General features: G+C 51.4%; 9 protein-coding genes across 9 annotated transcripts; 5 read left to right on the top strand and 4 right to left on the bottom strand.

Moving 5' to 3' along the window:
* Positions 1-861: 861 nt before the first annotated feature.
* On the bottom strand, positions 862-2,842 carry PV08_03938 (uncharacterized protein; the record flags this gene model as incomplete). The annotated part of the gene is made up of 3 exons (XM_016378288.1): positions 862-1,094; positions 1,152-2,350; positions 2,400-2,842. The coding sequence occupies 3 exons, from the start codon at positions 2,840-2,842 to the stop codon at positions 862-864; spliced, it is 1,875 nt and encodes a 624-aa protein (XP_016236965.1).
* A 1,750-nt stretch (positions 2,843-4,592) lies between these two features.
* On the bottom strand, positions 4,593-6,210 carry PV08_03937 (uncharacterized protein; the record flags this gene model as incomplete). Its single annotated transcript, XM_016378287.1, has 2 exons — positions 4,593-4,807; positions 4,881-6,210. 2 exons carry the CDS (start codon positions 6,208-6,210, stop codon positions 4,593-4,595), a joined length of 1,545 nt encoding a protein of 514 aa, XP_016236964.1.
* Positions 6,211-6,778: 568 nt separating this feature from the next.
* On the bottom strand, positions 6,779-8,770 carry PV08_03936 (uncharacterized protein; the record flags this gene model as incomplete). Its single annotated transcript, XM_016378286.1, has 1 exon — positions 6,779-8,770. One exon carries the CDS (start codon positions 8,768-8,770, stop codon positions 6,779-6,781), a length of 1,992 nt encoding a protein of 663 aa, XP_016236963.1.
* Positions 8,771-9,056: 286 nt separating this feature from the next.
* On the top strand, positions 9,057-10,522 carry PV08_03935 (uncharacterized protein; the record flags this gene model as incomplete). The annotated part of the gene is made up of 2 exons (XM_016378285.1): positions 9,057-9,076; positions 9,127-10,522. 2 exons carry the CDS (start codon positions 9,057-9,059, stop codon positions 10,520-10,522), a joined length of 1,416 nt encoding a protein of 471 aa, XP_016236962.1.
* Positions 10,523-10,681: 159 nt separating this feature from the next.
* PV08_03934 (uncharacterized protein) lies at positions 10,682-11,304 on the bottom strand (the record flags this gene model as incomplete). Its single annotated transcript, XM_016378284.1, has 4 exons — positions 10,682-10,793; positions 10,842-11,029; positions 11,080-11,175; positions 11,227-11,304. 4 exons carry the CDS (start codon positions 11,302-11,304, stop codon positions 10,682-10,684), a joined length of 474 nt encoding a protein of 157 aa, XP_016236961.1.
* Positions 11,305-12,190: 886 nt separating this feature from the next.
* On the top strand, positions 12,191-14,747 carry PV08_03933 (uncharacterized protein; the record flags this gene model as incomplete). The annotated part of the gene is made up of 4 exons (XM_016378283.1): positions 12,191-12,304; positions 12,505-12,612; positions 12,665-13,652; positions 13,705-14,747. 4 exons carry the CDS (start codon positions 12,191-12,193, stop codon positions 14,745-14,747), a joined length of 2,253 nt encoding a protein of 750 aa, XP_016236960.1.
* Positions 14,748-15,749: 1,002 nt separating this feature from the next.
* PV08_03932 (uncharacterized protein) lies at positions 15,750-20,375 on the top strand (the record flags this gene model as incomplete). The annotated part of the gene is made up of 1 exon (XM_016378282.1): positions 15,750-20,375. One exon carries the CDS (start codon positions 15,750-15,752, stop codon positions 20,373-20,375), a length of 4,626 nt encoding a protein of 1,541 aa, XP_016236959.1.
* A 694-nt stretch (positions 20,376-21,069) lies between these two features.
* On the top strand, positions 21,070-21,698 carry PV08_03931 (ubiquitin-conjugating enzyme E2 N; the record flags this gene model as incomplete). The annotated part of the gene is made up of 4 exons (XM_016378281.1): positions 21,070-21,122; positions 21,183-21,271; positions 21,334-21,465; positions 21,520-21,698. The coding sequence occupies 4 exons, from the start codon at positions 21,070-21,072 to the stop codon at positions 21,696-21,698; spliced, it is 453 nt and encodes a 150-aa protein (XP_016236958.1).
* A 994-nt stretch (positions 21,699-22,692) lies between these two features.
* Positions 22,693-23,977, top strand: PV08_03930 (uncharacterized protein; the record flags this gene model as incomplete). The annotated part of the gene is made up of 2 exons (XM_016378280.1): positions 22,693-23,454; positions 23,507-23,977. The coding sequence occupies 2 exons, from the start codon at positions 22,693-22,695 to the stop codon at positions 23,975-23,977; spliced, it is 1,233 nt and encodes a 410-aa protein (XP_016236957.1).
* Between the last annotated feature and the right edge of the window lie 92 nt (positions 23,978-24,069).

The raw sequence follows: 24,069 nt of genomic DNA, 5'->3' as shown, positions 1-24,069 counted from the left end.
CCATCAAAAACGATGACCAGGGAGGTGGCCATCAAAAACGATGACCAGGGAGGTGACCATCAAAAACGATGACCAGGCAGGTGGCCATCAAAAACGATGACCAGGAAGGTGACCATCAGGAAAAGGTAGGAAAACTGGTCGTCCAGCCGGTCGGGATCTCTTGTTGCGGTGTAGAAATTCAACTTGGTTGGTAGATGTGTCGCATGGCTTCCATAGTCTGCCCGCAGGACGACCCCGCGGAGTACAATGCATCAGAACCCCCAATGCCATGCCGACACGAGTATCTGCCTACATATGTTTGATTGGTGTACATGCAGCATGACTGCGAAGGCCGCCCTAATTGGAGAAGCTAAGAAGTAAATCGTACTCCGTAGAGCTCCACCACAGTGTCGTGAAATGTCGTGATGTCCCGTTATTGCTGTGGGTCTTCCTGGCGACACCTCGACGATCTCGGCTACTGAGAAGGGACGTACCTCCCGACTGGAAAACAAGAGTCAGCCTTGGAACAAGTCACTACCCATGATACATACTGTAAGACGATTGCCAGGGGGGGTAGAGCGCTAAGGTCGGAGCTGGACACAGGGAGGCTAGAGACCCGCTTTTTTTGTTACAGGCGCAACTGTAACAAAAAAAGCGGGCCTGCTGACACCGGTCTCTGGATCAGAGGACAGACAACTTTGATCAGAATGCCGTGAATCAAGGTGGCTGTGCTGTGTTGCCCTTTTGCTGCATCACGTGCTCCGTGGAATGTGGAGGGGTCACCTCCCCCGTCTCTCCCATTTGATTTTATGCTATGTACCATCGCATTGCGATCAATCAACCTGGCAAATTTGTTTAAGATGGCATGGATGTGGTTATGTTTTACATGAACGGCATGCCGTCGTTCCAAAGCCACGACTGGCCAGCTGCCTGGAAAGAAGGGAATGAACTGCTGAAGAAGTCCATTTCCGAATGCATCTGGCCATCACTTGCGCCCGCGATGGACGTGCTCGGGTGCTGTTGTAGGGTCGAGCCGAAGCTTTGGTCAGTGGGAGCGACACGGGCCGTTCCGTCGGGGTGGGTGAAACCGAGAGACGATCCGTGGTCCCGAAACACTATCAAGGAAAATGAGGTCAGTTGCGCGCCCCAGATGAGTTTTCAACAATACTTACTGTTCTGCAAGGATGACAAGGCATTTCCAAAGTCCTCCCTAGGACTGATCACACTCTGCGAGTTCGGCGACAGCATGTCCGGTCTTGGCTGGTGGGTATGTGGGTCGTTAGACCATGGTATGTAACTATGCTGCGGTGTATTCGCAGATGCCCGAAAGTTATTCTCGACCGGCGATTGTCCTATTTGACGGGTGTGGTCGGCTTCCATGATCCCAACCGAAGCGGTACGGCCGCGGGTTTGCGAAAGTTGGTCGAGGTACTGACTGTTCTGGGCAACTTCGGATCGTCGTCCTTCAGGAGGGCCGCCGCCGAGCTTGTTGTGCTGCCGTCCAGACACCAAGACCTTCATCTCTTCAGAGAGGATCAAGCGCAGGAGATTCTCCAATATGTCTGCACACTGTTGCCAGGCAGCCTCGCGGAAATTGAAGTCGGTAGGCATCTGTATGAGCCGAGATATTCCAAGTTTAGCCGTCTGAGCCCGCTCCGAACACGGATCTGTCAAGGCGAATATCCCAAGCATGACACCAGCGGTGAGTGCGTGAATAGCAAAGTACGCCGCAACAGGAGTGGTTCTCAGGAGCTCCAGCACATCGGCATATTTCCCTAGCATTGATGTTCGCACTGCAGATTCCCAACACTGGTTCCGACTGGTTTTTATTGCCTCGGCTACGTCAATTGCGTGTCCATGGCTTCGTCCTTGCCTCGTCGGAGCCTTTGTAGGATCAAACTCTCCCCGAGTGTCCCCGTAGGCGATCAACGACCGATGCAGAACAATCTGCATGTTATCATAGGCTAGCCCGAGGGCAAGTGCTTGCCGTTTGAATGTGTTGAGAGACGAAGCGTGTTCAACCGTTGTCTCTATACCAGCAACGGCGTCGAGCTTTAGTTCTGGTGGAAGAGCTCCGCGCCAGTCAAGAAGCCTCCGATGGATCTGTTGCACTTGTCCTATAACGAGATCGGTCTCCGAATGTCTGTGGAAGTACACGTTCCGGGTTATCGGTTCTCCAATCTTGTAAAGAAGGACTTTGTAGCGGTGATACGATAGGATCGTGACAGGTCTGAGCATTCCGTGCTCTCTGGGTTCTTGCGATTCGATACCGGGACAGACGATGTTGGTGTCGTCAATGTCTTTCTGCATCTCTACCTCATTGTTCGTGTCCGAGATGAGTCGTGGCTTTCCGAAGACAAGGGCCGCAAATCTGAACATGTCAGCAGAATCAACAATCTTGTATGATAAAAATGCCATACCCATCAGAGCCATATATCGTCCACCAGATGCGTCTCCTGACTTCTCTCGCAATGGAATCCTCTGTATTCCACGTCGCTTCAGAATGAAGGTTCATTAGTTGTGCGTCTCGGACGACAGTCTGGAACAATTTGTATCCACGACTCGGGTTACGGTTGTACAGGGAGAACGACGTCAAGAGGAAGGTAAATGTGATGGTCTCGACAGATGTATCATCCAAAGTCCGGAGGAAGTTCTGCTCAATATTGGCCTCCAGAACTCTTTCTAGTTGGCGTACGTCCACTCCAGGACAAAATTCTTGTGCAGCATCCAAAGAACAATATCGAGCACCTATCGTCAACACGATCAGCACGACCATCAGAAAGGGAAAACGGTCCACAGATACCATCCCTCCCTCTATGATTTGCCGAAGCTCCTCCAGAAATGAAGGAGCGTGGAAGGTCATGAGATGCCAGTGATAGTTCGTCAGAAAGGACGAAAAGAGGAAATTGGTCACGACAGCTGGAGGGAGGTCAATCCCTATGAGCTCTCGCACAGACACGTAGCTCCCCCCAGGACGTGCTTTCAAATTTCGTGGTCTGCTATCAGGCAGCGCATCTGTAGCTGAGACTTGCGCCGAACTAGCATTGTGATCACGAAACACATGTTCGACTAGGCTGAATGTCGAAGTCCGCTCGTGAAAGGGAGACGGAGCCTGTTGCGATGTTTGCGGTGAGCATTCGGGTGTTCCGTTGTCATTGGCGGTCGACAATTCAAACGGATGATGCTTCTCATATGACGAGACGGGTGTTGACTGTTCCACAGTTGTTTTTGGAAGAATGGATATGACAGTTGAGTCGCGCTCTACCTTAGATTTTCTGACATGATAGAGTTCTTATTACCATTGAGGTAGTTTGGAGAGGTAAGAGGAGCGTGGCTTACCTGGGCCGCTTGACCGTCTCTTCGCATTCTACGCACGCCCGAACACAGAGAGCACATGGTCTGTAATCGTCACACTTTTGCCAGTCAGAAAATTCGATAAGAAGGCAAAAGGTGGACGCTTACTCGGAGCTTTTGACGGCGACACCTCATGCACGCTCGCCGCGTCCTCTTTTGCGGCGTCGTGATAAGCTCTAAATCTTTAGTACCGACCACCCCCTGCATTATTACGTCGCTCAAAAGGTCCAGTTGAGTAAGACATTCCAAGAAGTACTGCTTGTTGAAATGGCAAGCAGTCGCCGCAGTGTTCTTATTCCGCACACGACCTCGCAGCGGGCCTGAGACTTGTCGGATGTCTACAGCTCATCGTACCCCCCTGGAGGAACCAAGAGACCACCGGCAGAATAATGCTCAACAGAAGACTAATGGATGGGCCTTGAGCATGTTCGAAACCAAAACGGGAGATGGAAAAAGTCTGCTTGCCGAGGCATAAATCATGATCGATGAATCCTGTTGAATCTGGGGAAGAGGAAAAGCGGCGGAGAGCCTCAATGCTCCGCCGTGCCGCACTTCTGCTCTTATACGGTCAAGTAAATTGACTTGCTGCTGGCGATGATAATTGGATGTCCAGTGCCGACAAGTCCCATCAAGCCACATGAGGAACAGGGGTGGTCCTTTTATGCTGGCATCGCTCATCTCCTCACAGTCGAAGCGGTGAGTTGAATCTGGTCGCTGGAGAGCCAACTTTGTCGAAACGCCAGAGCGGAGGCCCACTTGTTTTGTCTGTTTTTGCAAAACAGACAAAAAGGTGGGCCTCCACTCACCGGTCCATCTACCGGAGGTTGAACTGTTCTCAGTGTGGTTGTAGCTGCGTGAAGAGAACTAATTGAAGGAAAGGAGCGACGGCCGCAATATATACGTTAAGAGTATGTACTGCAAGGCAGTGTAACAATCGGAAACAACTTTATCCGAGCCTGACACTAAAATCACAATCAGTCAGACTGGGAACTAATGCCACCGCAGAGGCTACACTCCAGCACATCTGTCACATTATAGGTGATCTTCCAGGGACAGTAAAGACCAGGCTGTTCATTGACCCTAATACGCTTCTCGCTTGACAAGTAGGCAGCAATGATTAAAAGATAGCCCGCAGCGTATTTCGTAGGTACTCGACAATTTACACATCCAACTTTCTTCTTCAGCTAAACTGCTGGGCAACGACTCCCGATTGTCAATCTCTACCAGTACAGCCCCCAATCGTATCTGGTCATCGCCCGTCAGGAATCGACCTGGGCATTGGCGGCAGTCATGACACACGACATGGCCGGTACCTTCAAGCTAGAAGTGACGATTGATCCTTTGATTTGTCGGATGCTCACGATTTCGCAAATCTTGAAGCACCTCTGATACGTTTCCCATACTTGATGAGCAGGAAAGGGAAGGGGGCCGCCGCCAGCGCCAAAAAACCAAGCAGAGAAGACGCCCAGCCAACCTTCAATCCTTCGTACACTTTTGAGGCCAAGTTAGCTTTTTGTCCTCTGCGGAGAGCGACGTGTCAAACCTACTCTGTACCCCAAACAAGGGAAATGCCGCACCAGCCACTAATCGAGTGAAGGCGTTGGCGCCTAGAGCTGAGGCGGCATAAACAGGATATGCTTCAACGAGGAACGTCCAGATGCCTGAATAGACCAGCAACCCGCCCACACCAAAGAAGCCACTGCCAATGATTGGCACAATCCAGTGGACAGGTGGCCGGGCAGTCCAGCCAAAGAAGAAGAGACTCACAGGAAGACATAGAGCTCCGAAGGCCACGGCTGGTAGTCGAAACTCGGGCTCCGGGACACCATTGTTTTCCTTCAACTGCTTGTCGCGGTACTTCCGCCACAACGGGTCCATAGCTAGTCCAAAAACCGCTCCAACACCAATACCGATGAACGTGAGACCAATCTCAGATAGCTCGAAGTGGTAGACAGTGCGAAATACATATGCGAAGCCGCCGAAGAGAAGATATTGGATTCCCAGTGTGAAGGCGGTCAAGATGCACAGGGACAACAACATGTACTCGAGGACAAGCAACTTGAAAGGCCGGGTACAGCTGATGAGAATGGTTCTTCCGAGTCCCTGAGGTCGCAATTTCACGTCGACGTCGAGGCCGTCCTGGCGAAGTAGACGTTCAGTCTTCAACCGAAGAAGCAAGGGCGTGTATGTCTCAGGGCTGAAGAAGTAGAACAGCGCGAGCAGCACCCCGGTCCAGATCATGAGGGCATAGAATGTCCATCTCCACGTAGTATACTGACAGATGAACCCTCCGAAGATTGGCCCAACATCTGGACCTAGAAACGCAGTAATCGAGTACACGAGCATCGGGGTTTGCAGTTGAGAATGGTCAAACAAGTCGCCCACCGTCCCACCCGCGACGCTCAAGAAGGCACTGCTCGCTGCACCACTGAAGAAGCGTCCTATGAGCTCAGTCTCGATGTTCCGAGCCAGAGCGCATGGGATCAGCCAGATGAGGTACAAAACGAGCGACCACAGACAGATGAGGCGGCGTCCATAGAATTCCGACAGCGGCGCGACAAGCAGTGGCCCCAAGCCCATTGCAAGCGTGTACAACGAGAGTCCAGCCGTAGCTAGCTCCCGTGTTGTCCTCCATTCAGTATTGAATTGGTCGTAGGCTAGAGTATAGATACTCGAGCCGGCCGTGACCACATGGGCAATCAAAGAGGAGATCAAAATTATAACCCACTTTCTCCGAGTGCTTAGTCGTCGAGGGTCTTCATCTCCAAGCTCGACAGGTCCACGGACGTCCGAGCCATCTTGATCAGGCGTTGCAAAAATGTTCTTTTCCGTCGATGTCACCGCCTCAGGGTCTTCATAGTAATGACTAGTGTTCATAGTGCTTTGCGTCCAATCTCAAGTCTTGGAAAGGCGACCCAGACAAACCCCAGACATCGTAGCATCAGTCTGGTCGTCGATACTCCGGGGGCGGCTCTCACAGAAACAATGTAAGCAAGGAATGCAATGGTCAAGGCCATCAAGACATCATTGGCACAACTTCCCTTGAGACCAAGAATCATTTTCGTGAACCCGGTGATTTGAAACTAGTGGTTAATGCGGTTCAGGCGGCTGCTGCGGCGATGGAAGCGGTGGAGATGATGGTGTGCTCGGATCGAAGAACAGCTGCTTATGCGTTCGAAGTCGCCGCATTCATCCTCTTGAGACAAAAATTTCTCCATGCTTCCAGACACATACATTGGTAGAGTCTTGGTCAAAGCCCATTTGTTGTTCATTCGTATATCAACAACGCAAGTGCCATTCTATACGTGTTGTTTAAGTTCGTGAAGCCGGCCGGGAAGACCCAGTAATCGTCGCAGTAGTCATTTATTCTCACCACATTTGATAAGACAAGCATGGAACAATTCTATCTCCCTCGGCCAGATGCCATGCAAGTCATAAGCATAAATCAGTCATCGTCATTCGCTCCTCTCACAGTTCTCGCCTTCCTCCTTGCACCCTTAAAATGCTTCTTGTTGTTGAGCTTCATATCCGCCGGGTCAATATCCTTCTCGAGGGCAACCATTGTCCTTGCTTTTCGCCCAGTCAATTGCTTTTGCTGTGCTCCCTGCTCTGTATATTGGTGATTGAAAGGCATGGTCAGGTGGCCTGAATTCCCCGAACCCGGACCGAAAAACCGCTTGTCGAGGGATTTTGACTTATTGCCAGTTTCTTGCGGGCGTAGAGGTACCGACATTTGTGATTCAGTATCTGCGTCCCGCGCAGCTTCGTCATTGTGTGCAATCAGCCAGGCTTGCCTCTTGGCTGGCAGATGTGCAAAGTCGTACAGTGCTTCGTTGAATTCCGCGCCGTCGATTTCAGGGTCGTGAGGAGGCGGGTGGCAGTATAGTAGCTTGCCATTGACGTAGTCCTTCAAGATGTATCTTGCCGCCCTCGACTCATCCGGCTGGCCGTGGCCGGTCGTGGCAAACCCTCGAGCTTTGGCATATGCTCTCAACATTTCGGACGCGGTCGGTATCCCTGTCCCGCCTTCCTCTACCGGCCTCGTGATGATCTTCATACCATAGACGTTTTCTAAAAATGCCTGGGGGATTCTGTGAGCGACAAGACCAGCTGGGCCGGTAAATTCACGTAGTTGGTCAATGGGCAGAACGCCATTGCACACCAATTCAGCCTTGGTAGTTGCAAAATTGGGAAATACCAGACCAGGACAATCACACAAAATGACCCGATCCGAGAGGTGTATCGTCTGGAAATGCTTCGTCTTTCCTGGGGTTGATGAGACGCTGACTTTCTTTGCACCGATCATGGCATTAATCGTCGATGACTTTCCGACATTGGGATAACCCACGAGACCAATTGTCGTTTTCCGTTCTTGAGTGCTGTCTTTAGGTATGTTCTCCAGAAACAGTTCTTCCAGCTCATCGACAGTTAATATCTGTGTGCTGGCCGATAGCTGTTCTGAAGGTTGAGCCTCGGACCCGTCTTGGTCATCGGATTCGTCGGATCCGTCTTCCTCATCCGACCACTCTTCACCTTCCTCATCTTTCAGATTGAGATCTTGGATGTTCTGGACCATAGTCTTCTGGGGCATATTTCGGTCGATCTGTTGTTGAAGTTGCCGTGCGTCTAGTTCCTCAATGGCGTCTCGACCCTCGTTCATCTCTTTGGCAAGATGAGCCGAAAAGAACTTGTAGTTAATGCCCTGTTGCTGGAAATACGTTGCCCATACTTGTCGTTGTTCCTCGGTCATCATATCGGCCTTGTTGACCAGCAGCAGATTGCGCTTCTTTGGGTCAACTTCCTTGACATATCTCTCGAGATCTTCACTCCGAAAGAGTAACGGATTTCGGGCATCGACAATCTGCACAATCAGATCGGACCTCTCAATAACTCTCCATAGTTGTCTCCAGACTTCAATGTTTCGCTCGAAGGGTGTCATAAGTAGATCGTCATTCTCCTGCAACTCTGCGAGCCCTCGTCTCCAGTCCAACAGGCTCGCTCTCTCCTGTTCATCCAATTGTCGGGGTGTCGTCGTCTCATCCCACTTCGGCCGCCTCGGTACAGTCAATCTTCCCTTGTTTTGCGCATGCCTCCTCCTGGCCCCCCTCTCCTCAGCCGCGCTAAGAAGGTATGGGTTCTTTTGGTCAGAATGTATGATTTTGACATTATTCATCTTTTCGGCCGTGAAATCTGTGCCGGCGAGTTCGGCAGTGGAAAGAAACTCGTCAAGAGCGCCTTGCTCGGTGACGCTGCGCATCTTTACCCAAGAAGCCTCCTTCGCTTCATTCGTAACGTAGGTCTGTCCGGTTGTGTGGTCCACTCGAAGTACACCTTGCGCAGAGACTTTCTTCCTGTCTGCGCCTTTGCCTTTGCCGAAGCGGTCGTTCATCAGACTGTTGCCCAGCCCGACGCTGTTCTTGCTCTTTGCTAACACCATCTTGACGAGTTAGTCGGGCGAAGATTACTGCAGCGAATAAGTTGAGGTCTGCAGGGTATGCACCTCACTGTTGGTAATTGAAAGAGAAAGATTTGGAGTCAGGCGGAGGACGTCACATAAAGTACAGTGGCGCTGCGCTTAGCGATTGATGCGGGCGGCCAAAATTTCTTAGAAATTAATTTTCCGCACCGCTTTTCCCTCCCCCGCCGGGCGTACGAGTAGTCCCTTGACTCCTGCAACAAATCCACAGGCTTACCAACCCAGATATTTGCAGAGATTGCCCAAAATGCCTCGAAAACGGTGGATGTATGCTATTCCTTCTAGATGCGGATTAATAGACCCTAACGAGAGAACAGTGACAAGAACAAAGCCCAAACCTTCCAACTTCTTTACCGTCCACAAAATGATCCGTCTTTGCACGACGAGACTGCCGACGAGCGGGCACTCTACCCTATCTCAGGGCCAGGCCCGGCCTCTCGGAAGACCGAGCAGAAAGGAGGATTGCATTTGACCGACCTGGAAGATGATTTGGACTTCGAGAACATGCGCGAGAACGAGGGGGAAGCGGCACAGTACGGGATTTATTTCGACGATACAAGTTATGACTACATGCAACATCTGCGAGATGTTGGAGAAGGCGGTGGAGAGTCTCATTTCATGGAGGCTGCTCCTGTCAAGGTGCAGGGCAAGGACAAAGGAAAGGCAAAAACCATAAAGTTAGAAGATGCACTCAGAGAAGTATCGCTGGGCGATGATCAGAGCATGGTCGGAAGCGAGATGCCATCGACGTTTTCCACCTCAACAAGGCCTGCGACGTATCAAAACCAGCAAGATATCCCCGATGAAATTGCCGGGTTCCAACCCGATATGGATCCCCGACTACGAGAAGTTCTGGAGGCTCTAGATGACGATGCTTATGTGGACGAGAAGGACGAGGAAGATATGTTTGCAGCGCTTGCAAAGGAAGGTCAGTTTGGCGAACTGGATTTGGCTGAATTCAAGGCGAACTTCGAGGATGAAGATGACGACGGGTGGGAGTCAGATGCGACAGAGAGGGCTCCTGTCCAACAGGCTCAAGTGCCCATGCGGACGTCGTTCCCAACAGTCGCTGGGGCCGAATCAGCCACTGAAGACGGTTCTATAGATGCCGAAGCCGCCGCAGCTGAAGACGGGGACTGGTTGAAAGAGTTTGCCAAATTTAAGCGAGACAACAAAAGGGGGCCTGAGCCGAAGACAGCAGACTCCATCATCGCGGCTTCTGCCATACAGGACAAAGCCCCTACGCTTTACACCTTGAATGGCACGCCTTTGCGGCAGAAGAAGCGAAAAGGTGCCTTGACCAACCCCAGTGCATATTCAATGACATCTTCTTCTTTGGCAAGGACTGACGGACAACAATTGCTGGATGCTCGGTTCGATCAAGTTGAAAAGATGTACTCACTGGACGAGGCTGACGAGTTTGATGATATGGACGGCGGCATGTCTCTTGCATCAGGCATGACTGGCCAATCGAGGATGTCTCAACTCTCCACAACCAGCTTCGCAGATGAGGGGGCTGTTCGACAGGATTTCGGTGGCATGATGGACGACTTCCTGGGAGATTGGAACAAAGCCAACCCAGGAGGTAAACGAAAAGGCGCAAAGGGCAAACGAGGGAAGAATGGTAACGAAAAATACGGTCTTCAGCAGCTCGACGAAGTGCGAGCAGAACTCGGACCTGCTAGACTATATTCGCGTACGACGAAAGCATGAAATGGTCAGGTCCGGTGTTGTTCGAGGATGAATTTTGTTGTGGCATTCATTGATACCCCTTTGTGCAATATAAACCTGTTTATCTTTACGTTCGAGAAAAGCCCTTCTGAAACGCCCATTGCGTGCATCTGTACAAGATTCAACGTTGTAACATTGTGTTTATGCCTTTGCCTCGAATTCGGCGCCTTCTCGAATATCTCTTGGGGCAAACGGGCTCGACCCATCTCGTGGTTTGGCTACTGGCTCCCAAGCACTGTACTTCGGTTTGGTCCTGTAACATGTCAGCACGGCTCACAGATGGCAACACGTCGCAACGCACGTTGAGTATGGTCGGTATGCAGCTCGACCGCCTGTGTTGTTGATTATGGGTGTTTTTGACTCCCACGGCCGTACACCAACCGCTAACAGTTTGTCCTCGACGGGTGGCTTGTCTACCAGGTAGCTTATCCAGGCGTGCCAGCCGGGTTCAATATGGCTGGCATCCAATTCTTTGTCCTTGTAGTCGACCTGACGAAGCTTAGTCCAGAGCTCTTCCACCTGGCCTGCAGTTCACCTACCCATCTTGTTCTCAGAGGAAGGTCTTCCTCCAAGTTCTCATAGTATTTGTTTCCCCATCGGTCTTTTCCCACGAGAACACCAGCCTTGGTGTCGCCCTGCTCCTGTCAGAACGCCGCTTCCCTTGCTGCTCAAGCAGGATCTGTTACCATATATTGCATCTGGTGACCATACTCTTTGAAGCCGATTCTCCATAAATTGCGCAATGTACGGGTGACGGTCGACATGGCGAGGGTCCGGGAGCACTCGGCGAGGCCCGAAGAGGGAAGCGCAGGCTGATGTAGGGGATCTGAGGTTCGGTGCAACTACTCGGTACAAAGTGAGGTCTTTATTAGAGATGCTGATTTGATCGGGCTGTCGGCGCAATTGAAGGGACGAGAGAAGCAGGCGAGCTTGCGGACTGATCTGATCGGGACTTGGCGGCCTATTGTGCCTTTGCTCATTGAGCGACGGAGGGGAGCCTCATAACTCGTAGCTGGGTGTACGAGGGCTTCGTACCATTACCTAAACGCTATTCGTAGCCTGGGGCAGCCTCTTCCGGACCCAAAGCGTCCCTGAGAACTAGATGCAGCCACCAGCCACCGGACCAATAAACAGCCCAAGTCCAGCGCCAGCAATCGCCCAACAACACCGACTCTCGGGCGTCGAACTGGGCGTTCGTCCGCGGGGCAAACAAGACTCAAGAATCAAGACACGCCGCCTCCCATTGCGGGTTGCGTCGCTCACTCAGCCTCCCAAGCGCCTTAAAACTTCTCGTCGTTCCCTCGGCAAACAACAAAGAATATCTCTCAAACTCGGGAGACGTGTCGTACTCATGAAGCTTTCAAACACCTCATCTTCGCCGCCGCCATAATTGAAGAGCGCTGTCTCCGTAGTATCTTGCGGGGCAAAGTGAGGCCAGGGGTTCATAACTACTCCTCATCCTCCGTCAGCCACCAGGCAGGCCCCCGTCAAGAGAAATACTTGTCCAAGTCGGACACCACTTCAGCCTTGGTCGCCCACGACAGCCATGATCCAGGAACTTCCTTGAACGTCTAAAGGATCTGCAGCGATAGGAAGCGTTGTAGGGAAAGCGAGTGCCCAGCAGCGTCCGCTTGGGAAGCAGTCGCAGATATGGCCGCCCACGGTGTACAGAGGTTCCTATCAAGGCGCGATGGCAAGCGCAACCACGGTCGAGACAGCCATGAGCATTCAGGATTGCTCAGCAAAAAGCAGCCTCCCTTTGCAGTAAGTCCATCATGTTTTGCGCAGACCCTTGTATCTTCTCGTAGTCTTCCTCGATATCCCATGGACAACATCCAACGACTCTGTCTCACCATTTGTACTCCCACCAGACAGCGGGATGGGTATTCTGTATTACTTCCCTCTATGCGTCCCCGCTTCTTCAACGCCTATAGCGACCCCATACTGACTGTTTATTTGTGCAGTCAAGTCCAGAGTTGATGTCGAAGCCCTTCGACCCAGCATCGGCTGCCGACTTTTATGGCCTGTTTGACGCCCAGGGCACTTCAGCCAACCAAGTCGAAGAGCAAAAGGTAGGAGCCATGTATTCGTGTCATTCACGTTCCCTGTCTGATGTGTGTGCAGATCAAAACACTCCGCCACCGCTTGCTGAGTTCCAAAGGCGTCATCTTGAGAAACGCCCAGCTGCTCTGGGCTTTGCACTCGAATGCAGCAAATGGTGATGTGGACGCCGCATACGACCTCCTCCACGCCATGTCTGACGCTTCGGAGGGTATTGTCACCAGTTATGATCCCAGGGTAAGATTGTTAGGCGCACAGAATAGACAAGGAGTCACCTGCTTTCTTGACGCCACGCTCTTTTCGATGTTCTCGCGCCTTGACAGTTTCGAGGCCATGCTGTACAACTCTTTCGATGACCTTCCACGCAACAAACTTGGATTCCTGCTGCGAGTATGGGTCAATTTGCTGCGCAATGGCAAGCTCATCACCACCGACATTACCAAAGTGCTGCAGGAGGCTCTAGCAGAGTGCGGCTGGCGAGAGGCTGCGGAATTACATCAACAAGATGCATCGGAGGCTTTCACTTTTATCACGGGTGTGTTAGAACTTCCACTTTTGACTTTGAAAATGGACATATACCATACCGGCAAAGAAGATACCAACGACGATCACAAGTTCATCAACGAGAGACTTCTCGAAGTCGCCATCCCCCCACCTGAGCCGACAGACGAACACAAAGTGATCACGCTCGAGGAATGCCTTGAAGACTATTTCAACAACCGCATCGAAGTTAGAAGATACATGGAGCGGAGGTCGACGCTGAGCTCAATACGGAAAACGAGCGCTGTTCACGTCGAGACTGTCGAGATAGATCCTGACTCGTCGAGCCCCTCCACTCCTGTCGTCTCGCCGATAGGCTTACCTCCCGAGCGACCAGTAAATCGTATGCGTACCCCAAGCATCATCCAAGAACGTTATGTTCCCATCCGAGGGGAGAGTGGCTCGTCGTCGCTTGTTGGAATTGATTCCAAGGACTCTGTCGGGAGATTACGAGCCGGAAGCGTGCGGAAAGAGGTGATGATGCCGGCATGGCAATTTTTCAGCCTTATACGTAAGTTATCTTTGTCAATCCAAAGGATGGATTACAGACTGATCCCTTTCAGCATGGTACACAGACAATGCACCAACCAATGATGCCCAGGTCGCCGCCCATTTCTCGTCCAAACGACCCGTCCTGGGTCTTTGTCTCAAGCGATATACGATGACGCCTGAAGGCAGAGCCATCCGGTTGGACACCCAGATTGATATTCCTGTCGAGATCGGGGTGCCTCACTTCATCCAGGACGAGCATATGGAAGAGACCGGGTCGCTTTCTGGTAACTTCAAGTTGTCATTGCAGTCTGTGGTGTGTCATCGAGGCACCTCGGTTGACTCAGGTCATTATATCGCACTTGTGCGAGGCACACCACCTCCAAATTCGTCAAACAGTGTCTCGTCCACGACCCCAACCGCAACTTGGATGAGATTTGACGATCTCGCGCCCTCGCGAATCACCGTGGTCGATATCGAGAAGGCTCTACGAGAGGAGACCCCTTATTTGCTATTCTACCAGATTGTACCCATCGACGGTGACCCCGGACATATCACTTCTGGTGAGGAGACTGTCCTATCAGCAGCCTCTGAGAGGAATGCGTCCGTAAGTGAGGTTTCGAGCGTGTCTGTTTTAAGTGGAAACCAAAACACATCCGGAAGACCAAGCTTCGAGGTTTCGCCAGCAGATGATGATCGCGGACGGTCACCTGTCGATTCTAGAAGAATGAGTGCCATCTCACTCTCGGAGCGACCCTCGGAGCCAGTAAGCGAGACGGCATTGAATGTTCCGAAAGACACGGAAAAACATATCAGGACCGAACGTCTGAGCGGGTCATATGCACGAAACAACGTGACTGGGTTGGGTCGAACACTGTCGAAACTAGCCAAGAGGAAGAGTCGCGAGGTTCAGCTAAATGCCGTTGAGGATGAACACCGTCCGGAGATCCATGTTACGGAACTGAGTCAGCCATCATTGACGGATAAGTCAGACCAGATATTGAATGCCACACACCACGAGCACAACAAAGGTCATAGGAAGGAGAAGAGTCGAAGTCGGCTTGCCAGGAGCAAGATTCGGGGAGAAAAACCAGACAGAGAATGTGTTGTGATGTGAAGTCGTTTTGCATATTGGGCCAGCGTTCTTGATGCCTCTATTGAGGCCTCGCCATTCGGATTCATGAATAGGTTGTATTAGATCCATATACCCTTGGAGTTGTCAACAGTCTTGTGGCCGCAGGACTACGCATGGGAGCCAATTAATTTCAGCGTAAAACCTTGACAATAGAACTTCTTCGGCAAAAAAAAAGGGCCGCTTATCGAATTGGCCCTTTGTTAACGTGAGGTGCTCAAAAGGCGTACCAACCTTAAGTACCTATATCACTTATCTCCGTTTCCAATCTGTCTCGACTCGTTTCGAAGTAATCAGGTCTACAGACCTCCTAAAAGTGATCTGGGAGATGCAGATGCTGTCGGCAACCATTGATCCGGGAGCAGGAAGTCATTTGGTGGTGGCCGAATGGTCTTTATCGAGGTTATCAGACGCGGGAAGTTAGGCTTGAAGAGCTATCGGACGTGTCTGGATGCATGTTGCTAGCCGTCTCGGCACATTCCAACAGCAAACTTATGTAATTGTGCTGGAGGTACGGAGTGCGTCTTCCAAGGTGACGACGGAGGATGTGATGAAGCTGAGTACAAGGCGGCATCATCCCGGTTCCTGAAAGGGTTAGTGCTGATATAGCTGGGGGGACTTCCTCCGGCCTTGGCACTTCCCGCCCAGGTCCTCTCCCTTGCACCTTTTCGCGACGCCATCGACGACGACTGGGATGTGCCATCACGTGTTCGTTTGGCTTCAATGTTTCTGAAGACCTCGATGTCTCGTTGTGTCTTGAGCCCCCTACCATATCCATCATATTGTCCCCGCGACTGCTGTCTGCACGTGCTATTTTCTCACCGCGTATGCCGGAACAGCACCGAGTGCCGTCGATAGCACCGAGATGCAAAGACTAGCATTTCCACCCGGCTTCCATGGCCTATGGTTCTTGACAATACGGAGTGCTATTCCCGACAGACAAACAGTCTCTTGAGCTGATCACGGGCGTGATATAGACTACACAGCATGGCGCGACGAGGCCCGGCGTCGGCGTTCGAAAGCGAGACCTTCGGGAAGGATGCTTCTTTCAGACTGGAACAGCCCGTTGGGTCAATGACCATCTCTCCCAGTGGTCGGGATGTCGCATTGGCGTCCAAGGAGGGCCTACACATCATCGACCTTGACTCGCCCTACTCAGTCCCGCGGTATCTGCCCCACAGAACTCCGTGGGAAGTGGCTGATGTCCAATGGTCTCCCTTTGCAGCACGCGACTATTGGGTCGTCAGCACATCAAACCAGAAAGCTCTAGTCTGGAATCTTGACGCACGATCGTGGCAGGACAGCATTGAATTCGTCCTTCATGGTCATACTAGAGCCATTACCGACATCAACTTCTCAGCGCATAATCCAGATGTCCTCGCCACATGCGCTGTAGACAGTTTTGTGCATTGTTGGGACCTGCGAGCTCCGATGCGCCCGGCTAATTCCTTCTCAGATTGGTTTGCTGGCGCAACGCAAGTCAAATGGAGCCGTCAGGACGAACATGTCGTGGCCAGTTCTCACGACAAATTCCTCCACATCTGGGATTCTAGGCATGGCGCATACCCAGTAAGGACTATTCAAGCACACGGAACGAAGATTTATGGAGTCGACTGGAACCGTCATCATGAAAACAAGATTGTGACGTGCTCACTCGATAGAACGATCAAGTTTTGGGATTTGGATATGGAAGATAATACGCCAGAGCGGGTCATCGAAACACCTTTTCCTGTCTGGAGAGCCCGGCATACCCCGTTTGGATGGGGGCTTCTGGCCATGCCACAACGTGGAAACAGTGACTTGCATCTCTACGACCGTCGACCGGTCAATGGGGTATGGGAAAATGGACGAGTCCGACCAGTTGCCACATTCTCTGGCCACGAAGGTCAAGTCAAGGAGTTTCTGTGGCGGGCCCGGGGTGGTGTAGATAATAACGTCGACGACCGAGATTTCCAACTAGTGTCTTGGGGCACTGATCGAGAGCTAAGACTACATGCTCTCGATCCGGAGATATATGCGGATATCGGGTACGAAAAGGGCAAGTCCAGAGTGCAAAGGCTTAACTTCACTAGAAGAGGCGCCGTTTATCGCACATTCCGGGATGAGCCTGGAGATGCAGAATCTCCATTTGATCAAACACCGCGAAGCGAGATGTTCCCCCGGCACAGTCACGTCATGCATTTCAGACCTCGGAGCAGCACAAATGTAGGCATGAACAAAATGCCTGTATCGCAATTTCGAGGTTGGGTGCAAGGGGCTCGTCAAACACAGAGATCAGGCATGCAGGGGCGTGGAAACAATCGTCAAAGCGCAGACCCGATTGCGTGGCTGAAGAATGTGAAAATATCTACCTGGGATCCAGATACTCTGGCAGAAGAGATCCGGCATGTTGGAGAGAAATTCAAGAAGGTGGACTTTGAGGTTGTCGATATCTCTCATCGCAAAGCCGTCATGTCCTTGCAAGCCCCTTGGGGTGAGGATCAGGATCAAGTGTTCCTCAGGGTAGAGATGCGTTTTCCCAAGTTGTACCCACGCAATGCCAACGCAGTGCTTTCGCTGCAAAAGTCTGGATTCCTGGACCCTGCAACACACCGGTTGATAAGCACAGAACTGCGCACTATTGCGGAGACTTATGCCTCCAGGAAAAGGGGCTGCCTTGAGGCGGTTCTGAGATATCTCTTGCGGGAGCAGAATCTTGAGCAAATTGTCGCTTGGGTCCTTGACGAGCCGCTGACAGACTCAAAGATCCTGGAAGAAAGCGCTATAGCTGCGGAAGAATCGAGTAGTGATGACGATGATCCTTTGATCGATGGTGCCCGTGAAAGATTGGAAGCATCCGCCAATGTCATGGTGCCACTCGCAAAAGGTTGCGGTGCGGTGTGGTCAGAAACTGGAAAGCTTGTCTGTTTCTTTCCGACAAAATCGAAGGAGCCAGTCTCTTTCTTGAGCACACTCGGGATAAAGGGTCTCGAAGAGTCCGAGTCAAATAGGCTGTTCGAAGGATTTGGGCGTATCCACGCCAGCTCACCAGCACGCAAGGCAACCAGCGGCAACCGAACTGCTGATGATGGTTCTGATTCCGACACCTCTGATTCTTCCTGGAAATCTTCCAGCAGTTCCTCCTCTTCCTTTGATACAGAACAAAATGTCCGCGGCGTGCCTTCTTACCCTGTAGGCGTTGCTGGAAAGCAACAACGCTCACGATCCCCTGATCATTCCAACCTTTCAACGACAGGAGCCAACAAAATGAACGAGGGACCTCGAACGACAACTATATCGATTCATAGCTTTGATGACTTGATACCTTCCAAACGGCAGCTGGCGGAAGCGTACACCATAATCGGTGACCCCAAGGGAGTTTGCCATCACAATGCCATAGTGGCCCGAAGTGCCTCTTTTGACGACCTAGCTTCTGTTTGGACATTGCTCGGCCTTATCCTCGACGATTCCGTTCCCCTTGAGATCATTCACGGACTCAGCAATTCCGCGGCCGAAGATATGACAGTTATAGCTCGAGCTGCTGCAAAGACTCAGACAGTCAAAAGTGACAGTGATGCATTAGATGCTGGGTTTCTTGGCAGAACGCTATGGGGAAATCATCCCCTGAGCTCAACATATCTGCTACCTGCCATATTCGACCATTATGAGAGACTAGGAGATGTTCAGATGCTCGCCATGATGTCTTGCGTATTTGCAACCGACCCGAACTACAACTTCATCTCTGGGGTAGAACATGGCTCGCAGCAACATCTTGGAGTACCGCTCACAGAATACTTTCCTTCAAGAGTCGTGGCTAAAGCCTCTTTGCTGGGTGAAGTAGGTCCTGATGCCGACTCTTTGGTTAATGCCACCAACGTATTTTCTAGCAACAACGTGAGCACTGTTCCATTGGCGATGCATCACAGAATGAGGACACGGCCTGACTTCTCACGGCACGGTAGCGAACTCTCGACTCGTGCACAAAGTCTCGTTGACGATGGCAGTGACTGGGGGCCAAATTCTACCACAATATCTCTGTCAGCATCGCCAGAAGGTAACAGGGGCCATCGGGCAAGTTCGAGCGCTGCGTATTCTTCTGCTCGAGCAAGCTTATCAGCCTTAACTCAGTCTTACTCGCAGTCCCCGCCTGGTCAAAGTTCTGCTTCCGCAATTGCTGCGGGCATCAAAAAATATAGTCCTTCAGGATCGCTGACGCCAGGGTGGGTGTCGACAAACTTATTCGGGCACCAAGGTGGCAGCAGGTCGTCTCGTATGTCTCTTCAAGGGAGCGACCATGCTAGCCAAGACAGCCAACAGACAAATCTGCGATCGTCACAGTCGTCAGTGCATCTACGGCAGTTTCAGAAAGCCAATGTCAGAAACTTGATGCCAAGTCGTCGCAGCGTTCAATCTTTGACTATGAGTGACGTGACAGAGCACCCGCAGTCGAAGAAAGCGCCTAGGCGCAAGAAGATCAAAGTCAGCTTGTGGCAGCAGAAGAAGTTTGACCTTGATGGGTATTCACAAGCTCCGTTGTTGGACTCATCTCTAAGCAAGAAATGCAGTGCATACCGAGCGTCTTATGCGCATCAACTCGATGTATGGCAGCTGTTCACGCAACGTGCTGAGATGTTGAAACTTGATAACTTGTCGCCCCAATCCGACGGCACTCTCTGCGGAATATCGACCGTCAAACAATCTAGCAATGCCCACTTGTTGGAACGGCCAAGGAGGAGGGCAATGGCTTCGCTATCTCGAGATACAAGTCCAGGTCTGGAGATCCAAAGATGCTGCCGCAACTGTGGAGAATCGTTAGGCCCGATTGAAAAGAACGGGGTCGCTATCCGCTGGCAGTGTGTCAATCAGCATTGCAGAACCATGGCTACCGGCACCTCAGCAACTTTGAAACCTCCAGGCACAAGTGCTTGTTCGATCTGTAACGCATCCATTAAGGGGCTTGCAGTACCGTGCATACAATGTGGCCACATGACGTGTTATGATTGTGCACAGGGCTGGTTCGGCCCGAAGCAAATGAGCGAAGTCAGATCGAGGAGACCTTCACAAGAGGAAGAACAAAAAGAGGCGGTGGATACAGAAAGTACCACCAGTGGCGACCACGATCAGAACACATGTCCAACTGGCTGCGGGTGTTCTTGCTCAACGTTAACTATGGTTGATGTTCCGTATCCTACTGGAAACGGCGGGACGCAAAATTCTGTTCAATCCTCGATGGCTCACCAGGATAGCCGTACTTTGATTGGGATGCAGAGATCGCCCAGCATCTTGACCAGTGCTGACTATAGCTCGGATAACACTCTCGCATCTTTCCTTGCATCAAAGCAGGGCCACCAGCGAACAAAATCGGTAACTGCCGCACGCAGCAAAGCGCCTTCCGTGTCTATGCAGCAATCTCAAGAAGCCTATGGCATACATAGCCAGTCAGGTGGAGATAGCAACGGTGGTGAAGATTTCGTGGATCTAGGTGATTTCGACCGGGTGCTTAATGAAGAAGATGACCGTCTGAATCCATGGGCAGGCAGTAAAGTCGCGGCCTTGGGGAGAGGAATAGGAGGTGGACTTAGTCGTGGCCTGAGTTCCAAGGGAAGCGATGCTACCATCAGGAGACTCAAATGACATACCACCGATGGCTAGATGTGAGTCGCAAGAGGCTCTGTTGTTGATTATTGTGTAAATATACTCGCCCCCCTGGTAGGTTACCTGAGGGGACTTTGTTTTATATTTGAGATGTCTATAGCCTGTAATTTGATATCAAAGAACAATTTGTGAGCCACTGGCATGGCGCAAGGGATACTCGAAACCAAACTTAACTATCATCATGGCTTCAAGGTCTTTGTTCACGCGTTGTACTCGTCCTCTGCACTTGTAATGGTCCAGTAGCTTGACGAGTCATGAACGATTCGGGCAATAAGAGGCCAAGAATCATGTGCGAGTCACGCGGAAACTCCGTCACTGTGCATTGGAACGAGGCGCTGCATTGAAACACTGTCTGTGCAGCAGCGCTTCGAGTGCAATTGAACGACGCTTCCACTTCCCTTGCTTGGTGTGAGAGTGATTTACAGCCTGACAGTTCCAAATCCATTTATCGCAGGTCGATATCTCCTATCTTGTAGTGCAACGAGATCCGCAGCACGTCGCACAGGATTGCAAATCAGTCTTCTCAGTATTGGTCATTCAAGAGGCTACCTCAGCCTGCCGACCTCTCCGACCTCCCACACTTCTATCCTGCGGGAAACCCGAGGCGAACGGTTTGAATATCGATATTTTTTTCAATCGGCGCTAAGGCTCAAGATCGACTACACGGCTCAAAATGGCGCTGCCCAAGAGAATCGTTAAAGAGACGGAGCGATTGATGGCTGAACCGTATGGCGATTCTTGAGACTGGCTGTCCCCAAGAGTCTGGTGCTGAAAGATGCTACACAGGGTCCCTGGAATCAGTGCCGTTCCACACGAAGACAACCTCAGATACTTCGACGTCTCCATACACGGTCCTTCGCAGTCGCCGTATGAAGGTACTGTTGCTTTGGCGGTGTCTTTGAAGGCCCGGAACAACTACTGATGCGTTGATTGTCAGGTGGCGTATTCAAGCTTGAACTCTTCCTTCCGGACGATTACCCCATGACACCTCCCAAGATCCGTTTCCTCACCAAAATCTACCACCCCAACATCGACAAGCTCGGCCGTATCTGCTTGGACGTTCTGAAGAGTGAGTCCTTGTCACATCTGCTTGGTTGCTTCTGCCCTAACCGCACACTACTAGGCAACTGGTCACCTGCTCTGCAGATCAGGACTATTCTCCTCTCAATACAGGCTTTGCTCGGCGCTCCCAACCCGGATGATCCTCTCGCGAACGACGTTGCACAGCGCTGGAAGGAGGACCAGGAAGCTGCTATTCAGACGGCCAGAGAATGGACCAGGACTTATGCCACGGCTTCTTGATGCGTTCGAATTTGCTTCAAACACATCTAGTTCTTCTCCTTGGGATGTGAATGTTTTAGATGCTTTCAACTGCCATCAATGGCGCACATTCTCTCGGGAGATCAGGGCTTGAAGAGACACACCCTTTGAGATTGAATATCGGAGTCTTACAGCATTATGAATTATGGAGCGATGAATGAATTGCAATAGACTATCGGTCATTACTACTCTCTTGTGCCTTGGGAGAGTGGTTAACAGTTATCTTCGCTTGAACCGGCTTTGCCATGCTCCTAGTGGCGCTCAATTCGGACACTGCTCGGACTGATGTGATACTGCTTGGGATACCGCTTGTCAAAACCTAAGCCTCTACCTCTTACTAACTGGCTGCCTATATCGTCCCCCTTCGTTTCCAGGTAGTGCTTGCGCAAGTGGTGGACATCACCACTACATGGCAGACCCGTTCTCATATCTCGTCGACCCCGACGTCCACCTCGGCGTCGATGTTAATATTGGGAAGCGAATGCGCGGGAATGGACGAGAATGAATCACAAGACAATGTCATGAAAGAAAGCAATGTTCACTTTGCTCCTCTTTTTCTCCATCCCTCCACCTTTAATTGTGATGGTAACAGAATGGGCATGGGCATTATTCGTCGAACCTATCCCTGAGAACGCCCTAAATGCTCATAAAATGGGTCTTCAATGCCCTCACGTACCCAACGGAGTCGTCATACTGATGAGGGCCGTCAGAGCTGCAACCGCCGCCCTCCGTTCTAGGGTCCTGGGTGGAGTGCTGAACAGAACGGAGGGCTGCTGGAGGAGCGTTGACCGCCCTCAGAATCGCGATACCACCGAGATATATGGCAAAGGGAGCGGCTGTATAACGCGTTAGTAAGTTCACCGGTGAAATCACGTGCAGCAAGTCACCAGCAGGGAGTAAAGTCCTTTCGACCTTTGTCCCTGCAAGTGAAGAATGCTCCCATGTTGACACTGACCTTGAACGTGAACAAAGCAAGATGTCACGGTTCTCGGAAGATAGAACGCTCGTCGACAGCTTCGAGACCCTGACCCGCATCCCTTCACCAGACATCTCGGCGCATCCAGCGTCCTCTGTCAAAGGCAAGGCGAAGGCAACCGTCGCTGATGACCGACCGAACTTGATCACCACATCTTCACCTGTCCAAATTCGCAGCTGGGCGGAGGACCGAGCGAGGATTGATGCAGAGTTCAGACGACGACCAGGATTCGATCCCTATCGCAACTACGATCGTGTCCGTGCTGATTTCATCCCGGCGCCGGTTGAAGGAAGGAATGCTTTCGCGGCAAGTGCAATCAATCTCGGCATGAACGAGTCTTTCAGATCCCGCCCACTGATCACTGAACCCCCCAAAAGCCCCTTCATCGCAACCCGGAGAGGAATTAGACGTCGATCCAAGCGAAAGAGTGATGACTCCGACCAGACTGTTCTGAAGATGAGAGCCAGCATCTCCCAACTCAACATCGATCACAAAGGCTGGGCTGACACCGAAACGACCACTGGCCGTAACGCGTCTTCGATTTCAATCTTTCGACCAAAAACTCCTAGCAAAGGTTTCAAAACTTCGCCCACTCCTGTCTCAGAGACAGTCGACACCAAGAAGTCCGGCCTGCGCAAGGTCACTGGTCTGTTCAAACAGAAGTCCGAAAAAAGCCTCGATACGACGCCACTTCCTGCCCCTGTTCTTTCTAGCACTCCTGAAGAAAGCGTTGTCAATCTGCCTGCATACAGACTCAACACTGTGAGTAATCTCCTGGCGGGTTATTTTGTCAAGGCTAACCACTCATGTGTAGGAAAAGCACCTCCGTGCCACACTGAATTGCCCTACCTACGACTATTCCGAGACGGACCCATTGCCACGTCATCCAAATACTGCTCGAGGCTGGAAATCTCGCAACTTGAAATGCACCACATGCGTGGATGTATGCTGCGCTCTCTGCGGCCGAGCTTGCTGTGCTTACAAGGCTGCGTACTTGGCCATGAAGACACACAAAGACAATCCAGAGTCGTTGGCCCGCGCTCAAGAGATACTAGGCAACATCAGCATACTTTTTCCATACGGACAGGAGGCTCCAACTTTCTTGAGATGCAGCAATGGTGCCCCAGATGACAAATTTGGATGTGGAAAGATGATTTGCCCTGACTGCTGCGGCCAATGCCCGAATCCTTGCTGCGCCGATATTCAGTGCAAGAGATGCAAGAAGCACCCGTTTCTTGAATGCATCTGGCATGATGAGAATGTGGCCACACTCTCTTTCAAGTAACGGAGATTAAGCCTCCCGGGAAGAAGTGATAGCTTCAAGAATCTCGATATCATGAACGAAATTCATTTCGAAAGAGTGAAAAGATTGGACTT

The sequence above is a fragment of the Exophiala spinifera genome (assembly GCF_000836115.1).
Source record: "Exophiala spinifera strain CBS 89968 unplaced genomic scaffold supercont1.3, whole genome shotgun sequence".
In the NCBI taxonomy this organism is placed as follows: Eukaryota; Fungi; Ascomycota; class Eurotiomycetes; order Chaetothyriales; family Herpotrichiellaceae; genus Exophiala; species Exophiala spinifera.
The sequence above is the reverse complement of the archived record's forward strand: the minus strand, read 5'-3'. Positions and strand labels throughout refer to the sequence as shown.